At 39.8% G+C, this 20072-nt stretch overlaps 1 protein-coding gene across 2 annotated transcripts in view; it reads right to left on the bottom strand.

The window, feature by feature from the left end:
• Nucleotides 1-20072, bottom strand: part of CEMIP (cell migration inducing hyaluronidase 1) — a 99283-nt gene that overhangs the window by 31508 nt on the left and 47703 nt on the right. For both annotated transcript variants that reach the window (XM_069984497.1, XM_069984506.1), the window contains exons 2-11: nucleotides 18984-19077; nucleotides 14089-14229; nucleotides 12260-12398; nucleotides 11376-11612; nucleotides 10984-11163; nucleotides 10552-10622; nucleotides 8466-8561; nucleotides 6453-6574; nucleotides 4613-4754; nucleotides 3388-3579 (exon numbers count right to left, since the gene is read on the bottom strand). In XM_069984497.1, the coding sequence (XP_069840598.1) occupies nucleotides 3388-3579; nucleotides 4613-4754; nucleotides 6453-6574; nucleotides 8466-8561; nucleotides 10552-10622; nucleotides 10984-11163; nucleotides 11376-11612; nucleotides 12260-12398; nucleotides 14089-14229; nucleotides 18984-19056 (1393 nt within the window). In that variant the 5' untranslated portion in view covers nucleotides 19057-19077. The remainder of the gene's footprint in view (nucleotides 1-3387; nucleotides 3580-4612; nucleotides 4755-6452; nucleotides 6575-8465; nucleotides 8562-10551; nucleotides 10623-10983; nucleotides 11164-11375; nucleotides 11613-12259; nucleotides 12399-14088; nucleotides 14230-18983; nucleotides 19078-20072) is intronic.

Below are 20072 nucleotides of genomic sequence, written 5' to 3' on the forward strand. Positions count from 1 at the left end.
AAAGCCTCTTTGTAGCTGTCACATATGTGTAAATTTCCATCCCTTTAGAGAACGTAAAGGAAAGCTAGACCCAATGTATAAACATATTACTCTTTCATTAAACCTGACCTGCCACTAAGGATTAGCGGTGTGTGACATAAAAGCAAACTACCTATATAGATCAATCTAGTATTTGGTTTTAGAGTTTAATCTATGATTTCCTCTAGCACTAGATGCACAGTAAGTTTACTACATCCTCAGTCTGTAAAACACATTAATGCTGGCCTAAGTGTTTAATAATTTGTTGTTTCTTTGGTAAGGTTTGGGCTGTACGAGTAGCTGGGTGCAAGTGTCAGATAATTTTACAGGCCATTGGTTGCCGCATATTGGCTGGCGGCTCATGTGGCTGACCCTAAATCCACTGACAGGTGAATAACATGGATTATTTTTTTCAGTGGCACCTGATAATGGGTGGAATATATTAGACAAATTATGATAAAGGTCTAATTGTGATAGATATACAAATGTGTCAGAGCGAGTCTAGTTACAGGGATATGGGTGTCAGAGTTTTATTGATGTCCCCCATTGTATCACAAATTGCTGAAAAAAAGCTTGGCTATGTTAGAAAAGCATCAGAACACAAAGCTTGCTGCATATGAAGCTAAGTAACTACAGATTGATTAAAGTGTCTATTATGTCACTGTTCACTGCTGAAAGCGCCAACAATATGCACACAGGCATCAGTACTGAACATGGGGCAACAGAGGAAGGTGGTGTGGTCTGATGAATCACATTTCCTTTTACATGATGTGGATAGCCAGGTACTTATCTGGGAAATGGCACTAGGAAAAGAAAGCAAGAGGTTCCAGGCAATGTTCTGCTGGAAAACCTTGGGTATTGGCATTCATGTGGATGTTACATGTGCCACTTATCTAAACATTGTTTTAGACCAAATACACCCCATCATGGCAATGTAGAGATAGGGCCAAGGCGGGGCCCGCTCAGCCAAAATTCCCCTTAAAGTGCCCCTGTATGTATTGGAGCAGGCCGAAACGCATTATAATAAACCTGTATTCCAATTGAGTGGTGTTGAGTGGTTCCATAGACCGCCATTGCCACTTGTCTTCACCTGCGCTTTGTCACTTTGAGGGGAATTTTGGCTGACCGGGCGTGCCTTGGCCCTATCTCTACTGTGCGTACATCACATCCTTGGAGTGGTGGCCCCAGATGAGCTGCGGTGACCTGTTGTATTACATGTGCTACATAGAGATGTGCCTATATTGCTTGCACAACTCTACCAGGTGAGTGGTGACATTCATATACTTCACCTGCTTCCATTCAGCACCACAATATTGCACCAGAGAGCGCCCCTGTCCGTTTTTTGTCTTCCATCATGGCAATGGCAATAGCTTGAGAAACACAATAAAATTCAAGCCATTGACTTGCTCTCCTAATTCCCCAGATCTCTATCTGTTTAAATTCCCCAGATCCCAATCTGATTGCACATCTGTGAGATGTACTGGAAAAACAAGATCCCAGTGGCCCCTCTGGACTTCCTATGGGACTTAAAGGATCTGCTGCTAACATTGTGGTGCCAGATACCACAGGACATCTTCAGAGGTCTTATGGAGTCCAAACCTTTACAAGCAAGGGCTGTGTTAGAAGCATAAGGGTGATCTATACAATATCAGGAAGGGCGTTTGCAATATTTTATATATGGTTTAGTAAAAATTGTTGCTTTTCACTAAATGATTCTATATATAGAATGTGAAGACTCTTCTCCCTGACCTCTCCTACACTGAGTGTATGCCCCTCTGGATGAACTCTGCCTTTCGCTGCACTGTTTGCTTTTTATCCCCTCTCTGTTACACTTTCCTGACCGCCTTTATTTTCTTTGAAAAATGTCCAACCTTTCCCTTGGCAAAGCAGTTCAAGTCACATCGGGTGGATACAATTATCCCAATACAACTTTCCACAAGGCCAATACCCCCTGCAGTCTAGATACAGGAGATAAAGGTGACGTATTAAACGGAGAGGAATGTTCCACTACTTATCAGGTCTCCCCATCATTCTACAGGAAATGATCACAAACTCAAGGAGCTTTCTCAAGATGGTGATAAACAATATATTTGCTAGCTACATTAAGCCCACCATGGAGGAACAGCCTGGCTGAGCTTAGCTCTGCAAGGAAATCATTAGTGCTTAGACAGTCATCAGAATTCATAAAAAGTACTATGCATTAGGCTATAAAAGATTAGTAGATATCACTTGCCATTTCCTACTGCTTTAAATGGAAGGGAGGCACCAATAAGTATACCGCTTGGGTGGTTTCATACATCAGCATAAAAAATGGTCACTGTATTAACATTTACCCTGCATATTCCTTTTCCATTTTATTTTATATATTATGTCATATACTGTATATTATATAATAGGCAAGTAATATAGAGGTGAAGATTTCAACTACAACCATAATAAAGTTACTGCCCCCTATGTTATATGCTAAGTACAGTTATTAGAGCTAGCTGTTCTAAAATGATCACTTTAAATCATTTAAACTGTTTTCTATTGGTTAGAGCATTTATTGGGCAATCCTCAAATTAGCCTTTGTTACATGTACTATTGTAGGGTGTTGCTCATGCATATGCACACTACAGCTAGGACTGGCTCCAGAAGAATGTAGGTCTTTTGATGGAAGAATTTACCTCCTGTCTGCCTGATAACTGAAAAATGTCTATTCAGACCACTATGGAACCCCCTAGGCAAGTATACCTGCACACAGACTCATAGTTGCCTGGTGCTGATGCCAGCTTTGAATATTTCATATAGTGTGAACTATGTTACCTGTGGAAAACTCCCCACCACTGCTATTGTTCTGCATCTAATATACAGAGTCCTATAGGCCAAGCAATGCTCTGTCAGGAAAAATTTTAGAAAGCAGCTCTCCTCGATAGGCTGGCTCTCTATTGCTACCTTCAGGAGACTTCCTTTAATTGGTGATACAAGAGAGAAAGCTAGCTAATAATTAAATAAAACCTCTCTACATGAACTAACTAGGAATTACATATTGCATAGTCTAAGAAGCTTTTGGTGGTAGTGGCAGAAAGCTGTGCCATGTTTCCCTTAGGATGCCCATACACCTTATACTAAAGTCAGCCAAACCCTAGTTGTTTTGATCAGTTAAGGTCTGGGTGTTTAGACTGGGAGATGCGCACAGTTTAGAATTTCTATAGACTGACTATAGAATCCGTCTCCTGCAATAACTCAAGGAGAGTAGCAAGACGGTGCGGGTCTGAACAGACAGATGGCAACCAATCAAAACTTTTTACATGTCTGTGTAACATGTCAAAAGTTGTTTTTTAAAGTGACAGTATTTTAAGAAAGATCTATTAGGAGTTATTCTTTTACCTTCCACTTTGACTTGATTGGGAGCACAAGCCCTGCAGGGAAGTACTTTGAACTCTTCAGCTTGGTACATGCTATAGTCTGTACTGGTCACCACGATAATGTCGCCAGCTCTCCATGACCGGGCATTATCTGCTAGATGCAGGATGGTGCTGTTTACATTGGTATCAACAGTCACTGTCAGTCTGGGCTTTGCTGTAAAACATAGAATATAATCATTTAAATTTTTACTATAACCAGGAGACATACTTTCTTACTATTGGGCTGATACATTAGAGTATTGGGGTGGTTCTCCCACAAGGCATTATAAGAATGGGACAAGGGGCATATTTTCCTCCTCTGGATTCAAATGACTCAGTTTAATCGACATGGTCCTTTATGTGTTCAGTATAAGCAGATAAAAGTTTCTTAATTTCTATGCAATGGATTTATTGTAATTTGGTAGCGCTCAGATCACACATGCAGATTACAATTTAATATGAATTATCCCAGATAAGGCCAATAGTTATATTAGAAAAACAGTCAATTTTAAGAAGGTAAATGTATGTATGTCCCACCATCTCAATGTATGTGCCACCATCTCAATGTATGTGCTACCATCTCAATGTATGTGTTACCATCTCAATGTAAGTGTTACCATCTTAATATATGTGTTACCATCTCAATGTATGTGTTATCATCTCAATGTATGTGCCACCATCTCAATGAATGTGCCACCATCTCAATTTATGTACTAGCATCTCAATGTATGCGCTACCATCACAATGTATTAGCCACCAACTCAATGTAAGTGTTACCAAATTTAAGAGCATTTCTACTTCCATGTTACGGCTGAGTGTCCCAACAAGACCATGGACCTTATGACCCAAAGAGAAAGCATCATAGATCCCTACAGCCAATTTTCCAAATGTTTTATATTTCTATATCATAAATGCACAAAAAGCATTAAATTATAGTTGTTTGCTTAAGTTTTCATCAAATTTCATATTGCTAGTTGCTAGTTGACATGTTGCTAGGTAAAAGTACCCAAATTACTATTACATTCTTAGTGTAGAAAGAGCAGTGTCACCTGTGACCAAAAACCAATGCTGCTTTCTTGGCTTCATGTGCAACAAATGCAGTCCTATTCATAGGCAATTACATCTATACATACATACACATAATGTATGTGATATTGTCCTGTGTATCAAACATAAGAAAAAGTAACTTTTGCACTGAAAATAACTACCTGGCTTTCCACAAAGGAAGCGGACTTTATAGTTTGGGCACTGTCCATGAACCTGGTTGTTCTGGCTACATTCAAACCTATAATCACGGCCACCTTTGTAGATGACCTGTGTTGGTATATCGGCCCCGTCGACTGTGGTGACCTGTAAGCGAAGCAATGCAAGTTACAGAAGGCAACAATCACACGTTCAGTAGACAATGTTAACAAAGCAATTTTTTTTTTACAACTGCCTAAAATGTTTGCCCAGTACTGTAGGTTATGTTAGATATCACCATTGAAAGGACCTAAGAAATATATGGGACAGGGAGTTGAGATATGACATATGACAGAGTTGGCATATCCATACACTAAAGTAAAATTCCACCCTCTGTCACCCATCCCAGATTTACTGAGATGCTCACACCTCTCAATAAATCCAGTGCATCTAGTAAAGCAACTACTAGTCAAAGGAAATATATACTTTTTGTCCCATAAGAACCTGAAATTAGCCAGATACTACGGCCGGGTTCACACTACGTATGACAACGGCCGTTCTATGACCCGGTCGTGTCACAAAACAACCGGTGTCAGTGAAGTTTATCATGGATGGTTCTGCAGTATCGTGTTTGCATTAGTGTGCGCCCGTATCCCAATTCACCATCGAACACAATGAAGAGTGCGGCCGAAGCCGCACTCTTTATTGTGTGACCTGTCAGGCTTGTGCAGACGCTATTCAATGAATAGCGACCACATAAAACTGACATGTCAGTTTTCGTTGCGGCCGCTAGGGATCCCAGACGGAGTGTATACTATGTGTATACACTCGGGCTGGGATCCCATTCATTTTCCATTGAAAGTATTTTTTGAATTAATCACGGGTGTTGTTGCAAATTGTAACAACGGCCGTGATTATTTAAAAAAAATATGCTGTGTGAACATAGCCGTGGAGTGGATCAGAACAATAGCATCTTTCCCTATCATTTGCATCCACTGACAGCCTTAGGAGCACCTACAGTGTCCATTCCACAGTTCCCCACTAGGTGTACACTGGCTCTGTATTTATTTATTAATCAATGCTTTCCAGTATTTTTGGGAGCTACACAATGTATTTGCTGACTTTTCACTGCCTCATAATGTGGCCTTTGTCTGGTAATTTATGATATAAATTGGTATTTTGCTCCCCTGTTGCTAAATGAAACAATCTAACAAATCCTCTCCCTGTGAGGTTGTTTGATGACCTTCCATCTAATCCCCTGCCTAGTGAGAAGTGAATGTAGAGGCTTCTGCTCCCTCGGCAGGACTGTCTGTGTTGTGGGCCTCATTATACTGTACCTTTGGTAACATACCCAGACATTGAAAATGAGCTTAAGATGCCGACTGTGATCACAGAAAGGGCTGTAATTGTACACGCAGCATGTGCTTGTATTTATGGTCAGTAATGAGAAGCTTGCTGTCTTGGGTGTCAAACCTGTTGTTTTGTTAACTGGCAGCAAAACCATAGCTATGGCAAGGAATATTTAGAATTGAAAAAAATCTACAAATCTATATATATTATTTTTTTTTTGTATTGTATAATCTCAGCTTTAAAAAAAAATAAAATATAATAACTCATACTCATTATATTGCTAAAATTGATTCAAATAAGATAAGTATCCATTAGTACTTAGACATAAATGGAAGTATACCTCTCTTATACAGCCCTGGCTCCCTTTCTGAACCTATACACTCACTGCTTTGGTCCTTCTTGTGGGTTTAGCCATCTGGCTTCTCTTGCCTATCGTTTTATGGTACAGGAAGCTACTTTGCACCCGCCATATTAGCTCAATGGTATAGTAATAAATACATGTAGTAATAACAATACCTGGATATTGATGGGATCTTTACAGATTTTGCCTGGATAGATAGCTTGGAATTCAGACAACTTTTCCCAGTCTCTGGCCCGCGTGCTTTGATATTTGTCAAACCACTGTGTCCACTCGACATCTGGAATGTAGACAGCGCAACACACATCACATGTAAACCAGATTACTTGTGTGAGTAATATAACAGGCAATATAAATAAAGGGATGACAGACTGTCACAAGGATTTCCAGCAGGATGACAACACTGAAATATAGATCAGCTTGTAGCAGTACATAGATAACAGCTGTATGCCTTACACAGGTGCTGAATACATACCAAACAAGAAATGGATATGAAACTATGTAGAGTGCAAGAACAAAAATGTACTGATTGTAGAATTTAGATGCATGCCAGCTTTATGCAGTGCTACTATGTAGGAGGTACAGAAATTGCAGTTGTACCCAGAATCAGGTGAATAGGGGCGGAATTTGAATGCTCTTATTCTACATAAGGAGGGGACACAAACATAGGCAAGTCTCCCAAGGGCAAACATCATTGTAAAAAAGTACTGCGCATGCTTGCTTTAAACATACCCAATCCCCTTTCACACAGTTAAGGTGCTGCTTGGGGTTACTGTGTGCACCTTAAGGCTATGTTCACACAATGTATTTATTCAATTAATAATAATAATTTTTAATTGAATAAATATATTGCATTTACTTGCATAAATACTCCAGCTGGGATTCCTTGCGGTCGCACCGACAACTGACATGTCAGTTTTGCGCAGCCGCTATTCATTGAACAGTGGCCGCATAAGACTGACAGAGCAGACAATGTAAAGTGTGGCTCCGGGCGCACTTTACATTGTTGGCTATAGTTAATTGGAATGCGGGCACACCCGAATGCGCCCGCATCCCAATTAAAAAGAAATGAAGTTCATCTGGCCAATACTGCAGTACCGGCCAGGATGAACTTCACTGACACCGGCCTTCTTGTGACACAGAACGGCTGGTGTCACACATAGTGTGAACCTGGCCTAACACTGTTCACCCACTGAATTAAATATATACCCTCAGCTGCTCCAAGCATATATGTTTATGCAGGGCTGGGAAAGATGGCTGCCAGACAAACTCGTATTTGACTTACAGCTATTTATCTTGTTTGCACATATGATTTTATTGCTAGAATGTTTATTATTTGATTGTTGTTTTTTAGAAAAAAAAATACTCTTCAGTATGGCCACATATTCTCAGCCTTACATTCATAACCCAGACGAAAAAACATTGGTAATGCAGCCGAGAAGAGGTTTTCTAAGGTCATGGAGACTATAGATCTGTTTTATGTGTGTCCTGACAGTCGATGTATCATTAGGTGACATGAAAGGTGTATTATGTCACAAGCTACTAGTTCCAGGATCAGTAGCGTAGGATAAGGAGATGGATTATGTAAAGCCCTGCCTTTATCCAGATTAATGTTCAGTCCTCTTATTCGGGGATATTAATTAGAAAAGGAATCCCAGCGCCAAGGAAAACACAATCAAAAATAGCAAGTGACATTTTCAGGTTGTGCAATAAATTGCCGCTATAATGAAATTAGGACAGTACGTGAGCTGTTGTCGTCCGGCTATTGCCAAAACCGCCCTGAGCCAAGATCAGCAAATAGAGCAAGTGAGTTAAAAGGGAGGTCTGTGCCTGCCATCTAGAAGTTCATACATTTTTCATCTCCTGTCTGAAGGATTTGCATGACTGCCTGGCCTTTCTGCAGATATCCAAAGGTTCCTAAAGAAATGATCCATGTGTTCCAAACAAGACAGCACTAGCCTCAACAGTAAAGAGCCAATGGCATATGATGAAAAGCAAATATGGGAAGTTTATGTGAAAATTGTGGTTTCGCTGACTTGAAACGTACGGCAAAACAACTAGCACTAGATTTGTCAGACAGAAAAACGACAGATTATTATCAGTGAGCTATTACATCGCTGCTAAGGAAGCCCAGGGTTGTTTTCAGACACGTTGAAAATGTTGTCACTTACCCTGGACCCACTCGCTGGCCAAAGAAACGTTAAATCTTTCACCATTTTCAGCTTGGAAAAGTTTATGCACCCGAGCCGCGGCGGACCCTTTACTTCCTGTGAGACATATAAATAGTTGAAGAAGCAAGTTAAGAACAGACTGCAGCAGGTATGCGTAGAGATGAAATCATACAGGAATCCACAGGACAGGAAAAAGTTATACGTCTATAACGTTATATTTCTCTGAGCCCTGTGTCATTATTTCTATTTATATAGAAGCATCTATGCATCAAAAAGAGCAGACAACAACTAACTAAGGAAGTGGTCACTGTAAACTGGTGATCATGTTATGATACAAGCCTCCATCATCGATAACCCTGTAGACCATGGGTCTCCAAACTGCGGCCCTCCAGCTGTTGCAAAACCACAATTCCCACCATGCCCGGACAGCTAAAGCTTTGGATTTGGCTGTCCAGGCATGATGGGAAATGTAGTATTGCAACAGCTGGAGAGCCGCAGTTTGGAGACCCATGCTGTAGAAGATTGGAGGCATGTAGAAAGTAAATGACTAAAAGATAAGAATCTGCCACCCTTTACCAATTATTGTCATCACTTTCTCAGTTAACAATAAGATTACCAACATATCCTGAATTCCAGGAACTAGTCCAGCTTTTCAGTATCTTATATCAGTGCTGATGTGCACAGCTATTATAGCTGACTTTCAGTCAGTCAGTTTTTTGCTAGTTTGGATTGCTTCTTACACAAATTATTATTCCTTTTTTCTACAATGATGGGTGCTGACTGCTGCAGTCTTTTCATTTAAATGGTTACAATTTATTGTATAGAAGGGTTAGTCCCATGTTTTATAGTAATGGTAAATAAAAATAATTGGTGTAAGGGCTTGCATTTGAAAGATTTCTCACAATATCGCTCCTGGCCACCAGCTGGCACTTTGATTGTTCGGATGGGGACCAGCAAGTTGTGACCAGAGGGGACTAGGTACCATTGAAACAGCAATAATGGGGGATGCAGCAGGTGACTACAGCTTTTAATATTTATTCATCCCAGCCTGGCCACTGTAAAACAATGTCAGACATCCTCTTTAAATATCATATTAAAGTCATTAATATGAGATTGGTGGGGTGCTAAAAACCAAGTACCCCCATCCTGTGCTGCCAGCAGAGTGAAACAGGACAGGAAACAGACAGTTCAATAATGCACATTGTGTAGTGTCCAAGATGAATCTACCACTGAAGAGAATCAAATCTGAGCTACATTAACCCAGAATGGATACTACATAATATACAGAGCTGCCTGCTTCGTTTCACTGTGTATGGCAGTGCCATCCTGGCAGACAGCTGACATGCCTGATGAAGAGGAAGGTTAACCCTTGAAACGCATAGCAATAAAGAACACATCTGGTTGGCAATAATACTTGGAATCGCTGCCTCTTGATTGAAGTGGAGTGACCTTTTCTGGAGGTTTGAGCGCCAAGGAATGCACTATTGTTGCAAGGTTATTTGGATTTTGGTCCCAATCCCACACCCAGGGAAATCGGAAGGTGGAAGGCAGAAGCCCCCCTTATACACCTACAAGCCTACATTAGAGTCGTGCCTAATACGTACAACCTAACCAGGTGAGTGTGCATTTGTGTGAATTTGCACATACACATCTCACAGGGTTAATCCGCCTGCACATGCAGCGCCACTGTGTTTTCTTTTTTTTCTTTTCATGTACAGTTTTCTTAATTTACACAGGGCAAAGCTTTCATACTTCATAATAAAATAGGCTAAAATTACTAATTAATGTCACACACCTGGTAAAATCTGTCAACTATGGATATACAAGTCGGATCTGTACTAAAGAAAACTTACATTTCTAACATTTTCCTGTTCTTGCATGCTATAATATTAAGAATCTATACCTGTTTAGACAAGAGCAAACCACTGAAAAGTCAGGGAATTCCATGTTAGACAGGCCGGTGTTATACTGCACTGCCTCAGATGTAAATAAATAGTATGCACGGGTGATCATAGAAAAGTAAGACCTGCTGCAGTTTAAGAGAAAGCCTGGGAACTGTTCATGCAATTCACGTCTAGTTCTGTACCTTGGTATTCCACGTGGTCTTCCACAGAGCTGGATGGATCGCCTTTCACTGTGATAAAACTCCAGGGGTGTCTGAAATGAATAGAACATCCTGTATTTTAGAACCAGGAACAAGTCTCTTCACATACTGAGGCTTAGTGACTAGGAGAACTGAGCAGGCTTCTGTGCTTCTCACATAGGAAAGCTGTCTGTCTGCTATATAAAGAAACACACTGCCACGAAAAGAGAACTTGCATCAGACATGTATGGAGAGAAGAAGGTTGGACTAAAGGTAGAGATAATACATACGGTAAAACTCACTATTAAGCCAGGTTCACACAACGTATGTTTAGCATACAGTAAATCACGGACGTTGTTGCAATTTGCAGATGTCTCTTTAACATGTCAAAAGTTTTTTAAGAAGACAGGTACACTTTAATGACAAAATTTTTACCGGAAACCCAGGTGTAGAAAGTGTCTACTCCCCAGTTTGGTCATCATTTTTTTTGCTAATTCGTCCAAATTTCGGGATCCTTCGTCATTTACAGCCACAGACAATATGGTGCCCTCAGGAACTGATTTAATATAGTAAGCTAGACGGGCACTTTCTTCTTTAGATTTATATGTATCAAACCTAAAAATAATGCAAAGAAATGTTACAAGATTAGAATGAGAAGTTTTTTTTTTATATTGTTATAAAATAATTTACTCGCTCGTGCACAACAGACAAAATCGGGACTTGATGGACCTCAATGACATAAGGGGCTTTATTGAGTTCCAATATCAAAGTCTCTATCATACCAATCAATATCAATACTAAGGAACAAAAACTTAATGTAACTGTACCTATCAGCATGAATAACATCTCCTGTTTTGGGGTCAATAGCGTGAACAATGATCCCTCGATGTCCCCAACTCTTCTGAAAGAAGTAGCCTCCTTGAGTCATGCCACCAGGATGCAAGGTTTTGTCCAGGAATGTCCAAGACATCTTCTTCTTTCCATGTATCTCAAGGGTTCCTCCAATACCCACGCCAATGTATTTATGGCCAAAGTAGTCATGGGGGAGCTCACCATCATCAGATCTGCAAGGAAGCATAGGGAATGATTTACAATAGTGATCCACTGCAGGTATATCAGTAATGGCAAAAATACATCCAGGCCCATGGAGCAGAAAACCAATTGTTGTAAACTGCCCTATAATAATTTGTACAATATTTATTACTGGATATAAGGGAAATCATGGAAATTGGTGGAAATTTGAGATGTTCACCACTGCCACTGTTACCAAACATATATTGTGATTGGAACATTATTAAATGAGTAATCTAATAAAGATGACATTTTGTTCCTTTTACAGGACTGACAAATCAGGCAGGGCTGTAAATAGAACTAAGTTCTTGATAAAAAATTACTATGTGTTCCAAACACCCTCACCATAGTTTCACCCACCGCAATCTGGTAAAGGTTAGGTCTTATTAAATGCATGTTGAATATCAGTTTATACACATTACACCGTGTTCTGTGACTCACATAATAATGTTCTTTTCCTATAACTGTGTCTGGTTTTGTAACCTTTTCTTTGGTTGTCTGCCCCTCTGTTTACATTCCTACACCCAAACTGAAATCCTAATGCTAACCACAAATATTAGCTTGCCTGGTTTTCTGGAAGAAAATGAAGCTACCCAGCACTAATAACAATACAATAGTGCACAGCTGCTAAGCAGTTTACCTTCCATAAAGGATAATGGTGAGATGTCCTTGGAATGGACAGTCCTCACTCCCTATGTGTAGCTCTGCCCCATTTTCGATCAGTATGTATCTGGTCCGGAGTATGATGGCAGTATTGCTGGGCTTAATGACAAGCTTTCCTGTAAAACAAGACACAGTTATGGTCACAGCAATAACACTTTCAATGACCTGTATAGACAAACCCACACACAGTACTCAATTCTTATTATATCACTTCTCATGCATAAAGGTCAGGGAATGTGTTACTGTGGACAAATAGATTCATTCCCATCATTCATATTTTTGGATGTGCCCTAAAAAAAACGTTTTTTTTAAAGGACTACCACATTCCCTAATCTTATTCTTCATCTTTTGGCCCACTTTTAGAAGGAAAAAATCTGCTGCATGTGGACCAAACTGAATGCACATTGTATCTGCGCTGGGTGACTGTCCCATGTATTGTAAAGTGCTGCAGAATATATTGGCGATATGTGTGTTTGAGTAATGTATTTTTAAATGTTCCTGCCTGTGCTGATGTACATTGAGGGTCAAGCAGTCATCTTTTACATTAATCCCCTCCCCACTGCAAGCACAACTCCTATGTGATGATTGACAGCCCTCCTTGCTTTTAGACCATGCAGGAGGCGTGCTTGCATCAGGGGAAGAGATGAATACAGAGAGATGACTCCTTGACTCACAGCTGCTTTGTAACGTCTCAGTGACTCCCAGTAGCACATTTACATACAACATAAAATTAAATATCCAAAACATATTACTCATATCATGCACGTGTATAGAATGAGTTTTAAATTACCTATATGACACCTCCTGTAGCTTTACTATGCAAAAGCTGCTGACTGGTTTACTTTAACTTGTCTAATTCTGATTCATCTACATAGTCATCGTTGTACATATTTACAAGCTAGATATTCCTCTATACAAATAAAATGACTGTAGTCACTATATGCTGTAGGCAGGTTTACACATAGATTGCCAATTTTTCTGTAATGCATGGACCATTCTTATTCCATGTAATGGTATTGTATGTCCTTGAGTCGATTTTATCTCTATGTGAGTCTTGTATGATGTCTATTTTGTAAATATTTCGTATTCACTTTATAACCAATTTTGTCACTAACTTGACTATGTTACTAATATAAATGTATTGTTGTATGTTTCACGTAGAGTCATGATTAAGGACCTTTGGGTCTGAAACGCGTCAGCTGTTTTCAGATGAATAAGAAATAAAGTTTGGGATTTTAATAAAAAGCTGAAGCGCATTGTGGAGTTTATCCATTAGTGTGACCATTCTTATTGCTTTAGATTGATTGACAGGACAATGTAACACAATATTCAGCAGAACTAAATGGCCAGATGTCCTCTTATCCTACTGAGGCCTTATAGTAGCCAAATGTTTGCACACACCTCTCTAGTAGAATAAAATATACTACCCTTTTTCCGCTATTATATCAGGGTATGCATGCCGCCACTACTTCTGGTGTCCATACAGCTATATATAGTAAAACACATATTTCACTGAAACCTGTAATAGAGGTGCTAATCTGACAATGCTAATAGTAAATCGGGTAAAGTTCACACTTGCTGATTATTCTCATTAGCCTAGGCGTGTGTGTACAGCTGAATCTAATTTGTCTCAGCATTTGGGGAATCCGCTTATGAATTTACCCACTGCCAAATATTATGGTCCAGCTGATCAACAACAAGTTTTGTTTAAATAAATAAATGAAAACCAGCTACATTTTTAGCTGAAATACAAGCCTTTGGGATGTGTTTCTCCAATACACATATTGGAAGAAAGATCTGGCTTACCCCCGCTGGTGATATGTATGGAGTGCACAGTTACAGAAGACGTCAGAAGAAACTTTTTGCCCCCATCAATAGTCACGTGATTTGTTTCACTGGGTTCTGGGCTCCAGAGCTGTAATTCAGGATCCTCGTGCGGGCAAATGCCTTGTGATACAATGAATAAAACAACCATAACAATTTAAATCACGTTTTTCTTTTATGTTCTAACACATTATGCAATAAATTATGTGTTTCACTTTCCCAAAGTACATGGACATGTTACATTATGTCTATATAATTGGGGAAAATTATTTCTTTCCTCATAAAAAAGAATGTAAAACACCTTAATCATACAGTAGCCAACAAAGACATCAAGGTTAACAAGGTAACATCTGTTATATAACACATGTGAAAAATAAGAAGGTATCATCCAAGTGTTATTATGTTCATTGCACAAAACTTTGGACACGTGAACTTATAAACTTATATAAACATATTAGAAGCCAAAGAAAACTGATTAGTTTCTGGCTACCATTAATCATCCATTTTAATTATAGGACAAGAAAGTGACGCTAAAAAGTTGAACTACTGTGGGTTCAATGGGGTGTGGGGTCTCAGCCCTTGTTGTTCCCATCCCTTATGCAACTGGGTGGCAAAAACTTGTGTTTAAGTAATTCCAAAAGAAACATACTGTTAGAAAACAAGAGAGTAAGGAACCGGTCCAAGGGTTATGGAAGGGGCATAGGGAGAAACAAACACTATGGGAGAGATTTATAAAACATGGTGTAAAGTGAAACTGTCTCAGTTGCCCCTAGCAACCAATCAGATTCCACCTTTCATTTTCCAAAGAGTCTGTGAGGAATGAAAGGAGGAATCTGATTGGTTGCTAGGGACAACTGAGCCAGTTTCACTTTACAGCATGTTTGATAAATCTCCCTTTATGTCCGTCTTTTATGCAGGAAAAGCCTGACACCATGACAGGGGGTCCATTTTGATCTTTGCCATAGGGATACCTTATTCCTATCTATGCCACGTACATTGAGGCCGGAACTCCTAACAAGTGTCAGCTACATCTTAGATATTAATGCCTGTATTATTTACCACTTGTCACTTTGGGCACCGAACAATTAATCTCCCGACTATTAGTAGTACAAAACAGTATTATCATCCAGTAGTCTGAACAAGGTAGCCCCTTTTTTCACTCTATTCCCTGTAAGCATAAAAATAAAAAAACACAACATGATAGCCCCTTTAAGAACAAAGCTATCTTACATCTGAGTCTCATTCTTACATTGCATATCCTTACTGTGAGGCAACAGACCTTTGTTATTATTCCCACCAATACACTGAACGATGGGAAATGCGGTCTGTATATTTAACAATACTTATGACGTCCACTAAAGTCCAGACAACTTGATGTCCTCCCAAAAATGCCCGTATTTTGTGAAACACTGTCTGCGGCATCTGACAATCTGGATTCAGCTATAGTACCGCTACATTAAGCAATGACTGCAATCGGTTTAGTTTGGCCAAAGGTTTGCAGTTCTCGTGCACAGACACAACCAAAGGGAATCTCTATTGAAGACTATTCTGTAATTTCACAGAGGACCAATTGCAAAATGTCTGTATTGTTCAGAGGCCTACAGGGAATGTGCTCTCTGTGACCAAGTCCAACACAAATAAAAAGTGATGATATTTAAACACATCCAATAAAGATCTAACACCTAATACAACAAATTGGTTGCAATTCAATTTCCACAGCAGGAAAATGAAGCAAACCGGCCATTTCCAAGTGTCACTTATTTTTGGCTACTTCTAAACTGAAATGCTCAGATACAATTGCCAAGGAATTAAAACGTCTATCTAATGAAATCACAGGTTGTATATTGCATTTACTCTACATACACAGACACAATGGCTGAGCTAATTTTCAGTTTTAGAAAAAAGTGTCAAAATAATAATAATATTAATACCACCACCACCACCAATGTAACAATATTTCAACGTGATTCACTGTAATAGTGGTCTTATCTTATTGTAATAGTGCTCCTATATCCCTGTAATAGTGCTCCTATCTCACTGTAATAGTGCTCTTATATCACTGTATTGTGCCTTATATCCCTGTAATAGTGCTCTTATCTCACTGTAATAGTGCTCTTATCTCACTGTGTTGTGCCTTACATCCCTGTAATAGTGCTCTTATATCACTGTAATAGTGCTCTTATATCCCTGTAATAGTGCTCTTATATCACTGTGATAGTGCTCTTATTTCACTGTATTGTGCCTTATATCCCTGTAATAGTGCTCTTATATCACTGTAATAGTGCTCTTATATCACTGTGATAGTGCTCTTATATCACTGTGATAGTGCTCTTATATCACTGTGATAGTGCTCTTATATCATTGTACTTGTGATCTTATATCCCTGTAATAGTGCTCTTATATCACTGTGATAGTGCTCTTATATCACTGTGATAGTGCTCTTATCTCACTGTACTTGTGATCTTATATCACTGTAATAGTGCTCTTATCTTACTGTAATAGTGCTCCTATATCACTGTAATAGTGCTCTTATCTCACTGTAATAGTGCTCCTATATCACTGTAATAGTGCTCTTATATCACTGTAATAGTGCTCTTACATCACTGTAATAGTGCTCTTATATCACTGTAATAGTGCTCCTATATCACTGTAATAGTGCTCTTATCTCACTGTGATAGTGCTCTTCTCTTACTGTAAAGGCCCTATTACACGGAACGATTATGGGCTGTACTTGGCTGATAACGGCTGTTACGGCCGATAATCATCCTGTGTAATAGAACGCAACGATCAGCCGACATGAACGATGTCAGCTGATCGTTGTAGTCGTTTGTCTGTCAACATGTTGAAGGACAAACGACTCATTCAGCTGCGATCTGCTGCCGTCACCTTGTGGAATAGAAGCGGCGGCAGCAGACCGCTGCTATATGCTATGAACTGCCTGGACGATCAAGCAGCCTGGGCAGCCTTCCCCCCCCCCCCCCCCCCCCGCACCTCCCCGCAGCCCCCACCTTCCCTGGCTCTCACCCGCCCACTGCCACTGCGTGCAATAGCGGCGGCAGCGAGCAGAGGATGAGGAGCAAACGAGTGCTGACAACTCTAGTTTGCTCCTCACAGTTGCCCTGTGTAATAGGGGCTTTATAATGCTCTTCTCTCACTGTAATAGTGCCCTATAACACTGTGATATGCTCTTCTCTCACTGTAATAGTGCCCTATATCACTGTGATAGTGCTCTTCTCTCACTGTAATAGTGCCCTATATCACTGTGATAGTGCTCTTCTCTCACTGTAATAGTGCCCTATATCACTGTGATAGTGCTCTTCTCTCACTGTAATAGTGCCCTATATCACTGTGATAGTGCTCTTCTCTCACTGTAATAGTGCCCTATATCACTGTGATATGCTCTTCTCTTACTGTAATAGTGCCCTATATCACTGATAGTCTCTTCTCTCACTGTAATAGTGCCCTATATCACTGTGATATGCTCTTCTCTCACTGTAATAGTGCCCTATATCACTGTGATTTGCTCTTCTCTTACTGTAATAGTGCCCTATATCACTGATAGTGCTCTTCTCTCACTGTAATAGTGCCCTATAACACTGTGATATGCTCTTCTCTCACTGTAATAGTGCCCTATATCACTGTGATAGTGCTCTTCTCTCACTGTAATAGTGCCCTATATCACTGTGATAGTGCTCTTCTCTCACTGTAATAGTGCCCTATATCACTGTGATAGTGCTCTTCTCTCACTGTAATAGTGCCCTATATCACTGTGATAGTGCTCTTCTCTCACTGTAATAGTGCCCTATATCACTGTGATATGCTCTTCTCTTACTGTAATAGTGCCCTATATCACTGATAGTCTCTTCTCTCACTGTAATAGTGCCCTATATCACTGTGATATGCTCTTCTCTCACTGTAATAGTGCCCTATATCACTGTGATATGCTCTTCTCTTACTGTAATAGTGCCCTATATCACTGATAGTGCTCTTCTCTCACTGTAATAGTGCCCTATATCACTGTGATAGTGCTCTTCTCTCACTGTAATAGTGCCCTATATCACTGTGATATGCTCTTCTCTTACTGTAATAGTGCCCTGTATCACTGATAGTGCTCTTCTCTCACTGTAATAGTGCCCTATATCACTGTGATTATCAATGTGATAATCAGATACTGATGGCCTATCCTAAGCATAAGCGAGCAGTAAAAAGTTACAGAAAACCCCAAGAACCCCCTATGACAGCCTAGGAAGTCCCTGAGTCCATGATAAATAAGTAGTGTGCCACCATATAGTGCCTTGATGAAAATAAATGCTACAAGATGAGCCCAGTGGTTCAGTGGTTAGCCGTGTTCCCTTGCAGCCCGGGGGTCAAGAACATCTGCATGGAGTTTGTGTGCTCTACTGACATTGAAAATGCCCTCCTATAAAAATCAACCCTGGAGTGTGTCTAAAATAGGGAAATTAGATTGTTAGCCCAACTGCGGACAGGAACCAATGTGAATAATGTAAATAGTGACAATCTCTGTATAGCATCAGCAATATACAAGTACCAGAAATAAATAGACTGCTGCCATAATACGCCATGAATTGGAATAGTCCACAGTATTTTTTCTAACTTGTTCTGAGTTATCAAGTGAGATACACACAGAGGTACAATACAGGTTTATAGAATTCTATGGCCACTTAACTATAGCTCCATAATGCAGGCATGTATAGCCGAAAGCTGCCTCTGCCAATAGGTCTGCAAAATAACTATAGGAGACGTAAAAACAATCTACTATTAACTACAAACCTTACTGTGTATATGAATAAAAAGAAGGCAAAATAGGTCTCCAAATTATGGAACTTGTTTAAATAAAGTTGAAACTGTAAACTTACCTGAAGCCCCAGAAGTAAATATAGCCGCAAACAATAGTAAAGGCAAAACCTGTCTAACACTGCCGGCAGCCATGGTCCTGGGAGTTCTTCTTTCCTACAAAACACAAGATGTGGCTCATTTATGTGGATGCTTATGAAGATGCTCTCATGTGAGTAGCAACCCGTATTTATATTACCTAATGTGCTGACTTGTGCTAGCTTACTCTCCACATTTTATAGACAGCTCTGTATGTTGAACAACCAGTGCTTTATAGTGTCGCCCTCACCAAATGACATGCACAGCCCTCTGCCAAGTACATTTAACCTCCAGCTTACACCCATCCTGACATGCTGATCACAGGGAAGTCAATGGGCGTCCAAAGTAACTGACACAACAAGATAACACAGAGGCTTGAACTGTATTCTTCTCCTATCCCTTCTGCAGACATACACACACTTCTCCTGGTCAGGAGACATGACCCAGACACAGATAAGGACTGTTTCATGTTGATATGATGCGTTCACTTAGTCCTCAACACTTCTTGCGTTGCTTGCAAATAAAAAATTCTGACATCCCGTTTTGTGACATTCATGTAAACTTGGCTTTGGTTAGCTACTATGTTCCTTATCACTTATCTCTTCTATAAACCAACAAGTAGACACACGGTATGAACTTTAGAGTAAGTAAGCTAAATGCATGTGTAAACTACATGAGCTAGACTGCAGGACAAAACCTGTGCGTCCAGAACACTATTTTAGATAATGCCTATTGTCTATTGTTTTATACATGGTGTATTTGATGGAATTTTAAAGGGGTTGTCTAGGAGCAAATGATGGCTGAAGCCTTTGGCTCCCCTGACAACCCCTTTAATAAGAGTTCCTGGGATGCACAACCAAGGGATAGGAGCGAATGGAAGTTATGCAGCTTTCTAAAGATGTATATTTCTGTTTTACGTGATCCCCCTTTCTAATGTATTCACTGTACATGCTGTTGCTACCTAAACTGATGGCAAACAGGGATCTTAGAAATAATAAAATATTAAAGCAAGTATATTGCAAAATTATATGAAGTTATGTGCATACACTGCAGATTATTCTGCTATGAAATGG

This window comes from Dendropsophus ebraccatus, chromosome 1, assembly GCF_027789765.1.
Source record: "Dendropsophus ebraccatus isolate aDenEbr1 chromosome 1, aDenEbr1.pat, whole genome shotgun sequence".
NCBI classification, from domain to species: domain Eukaryota; kingdom Metazoa; phylum Chordata; class Amphibia; order Anura; family Hylidae; genus Dendropsophus; species Dendropsophus ebraccatus.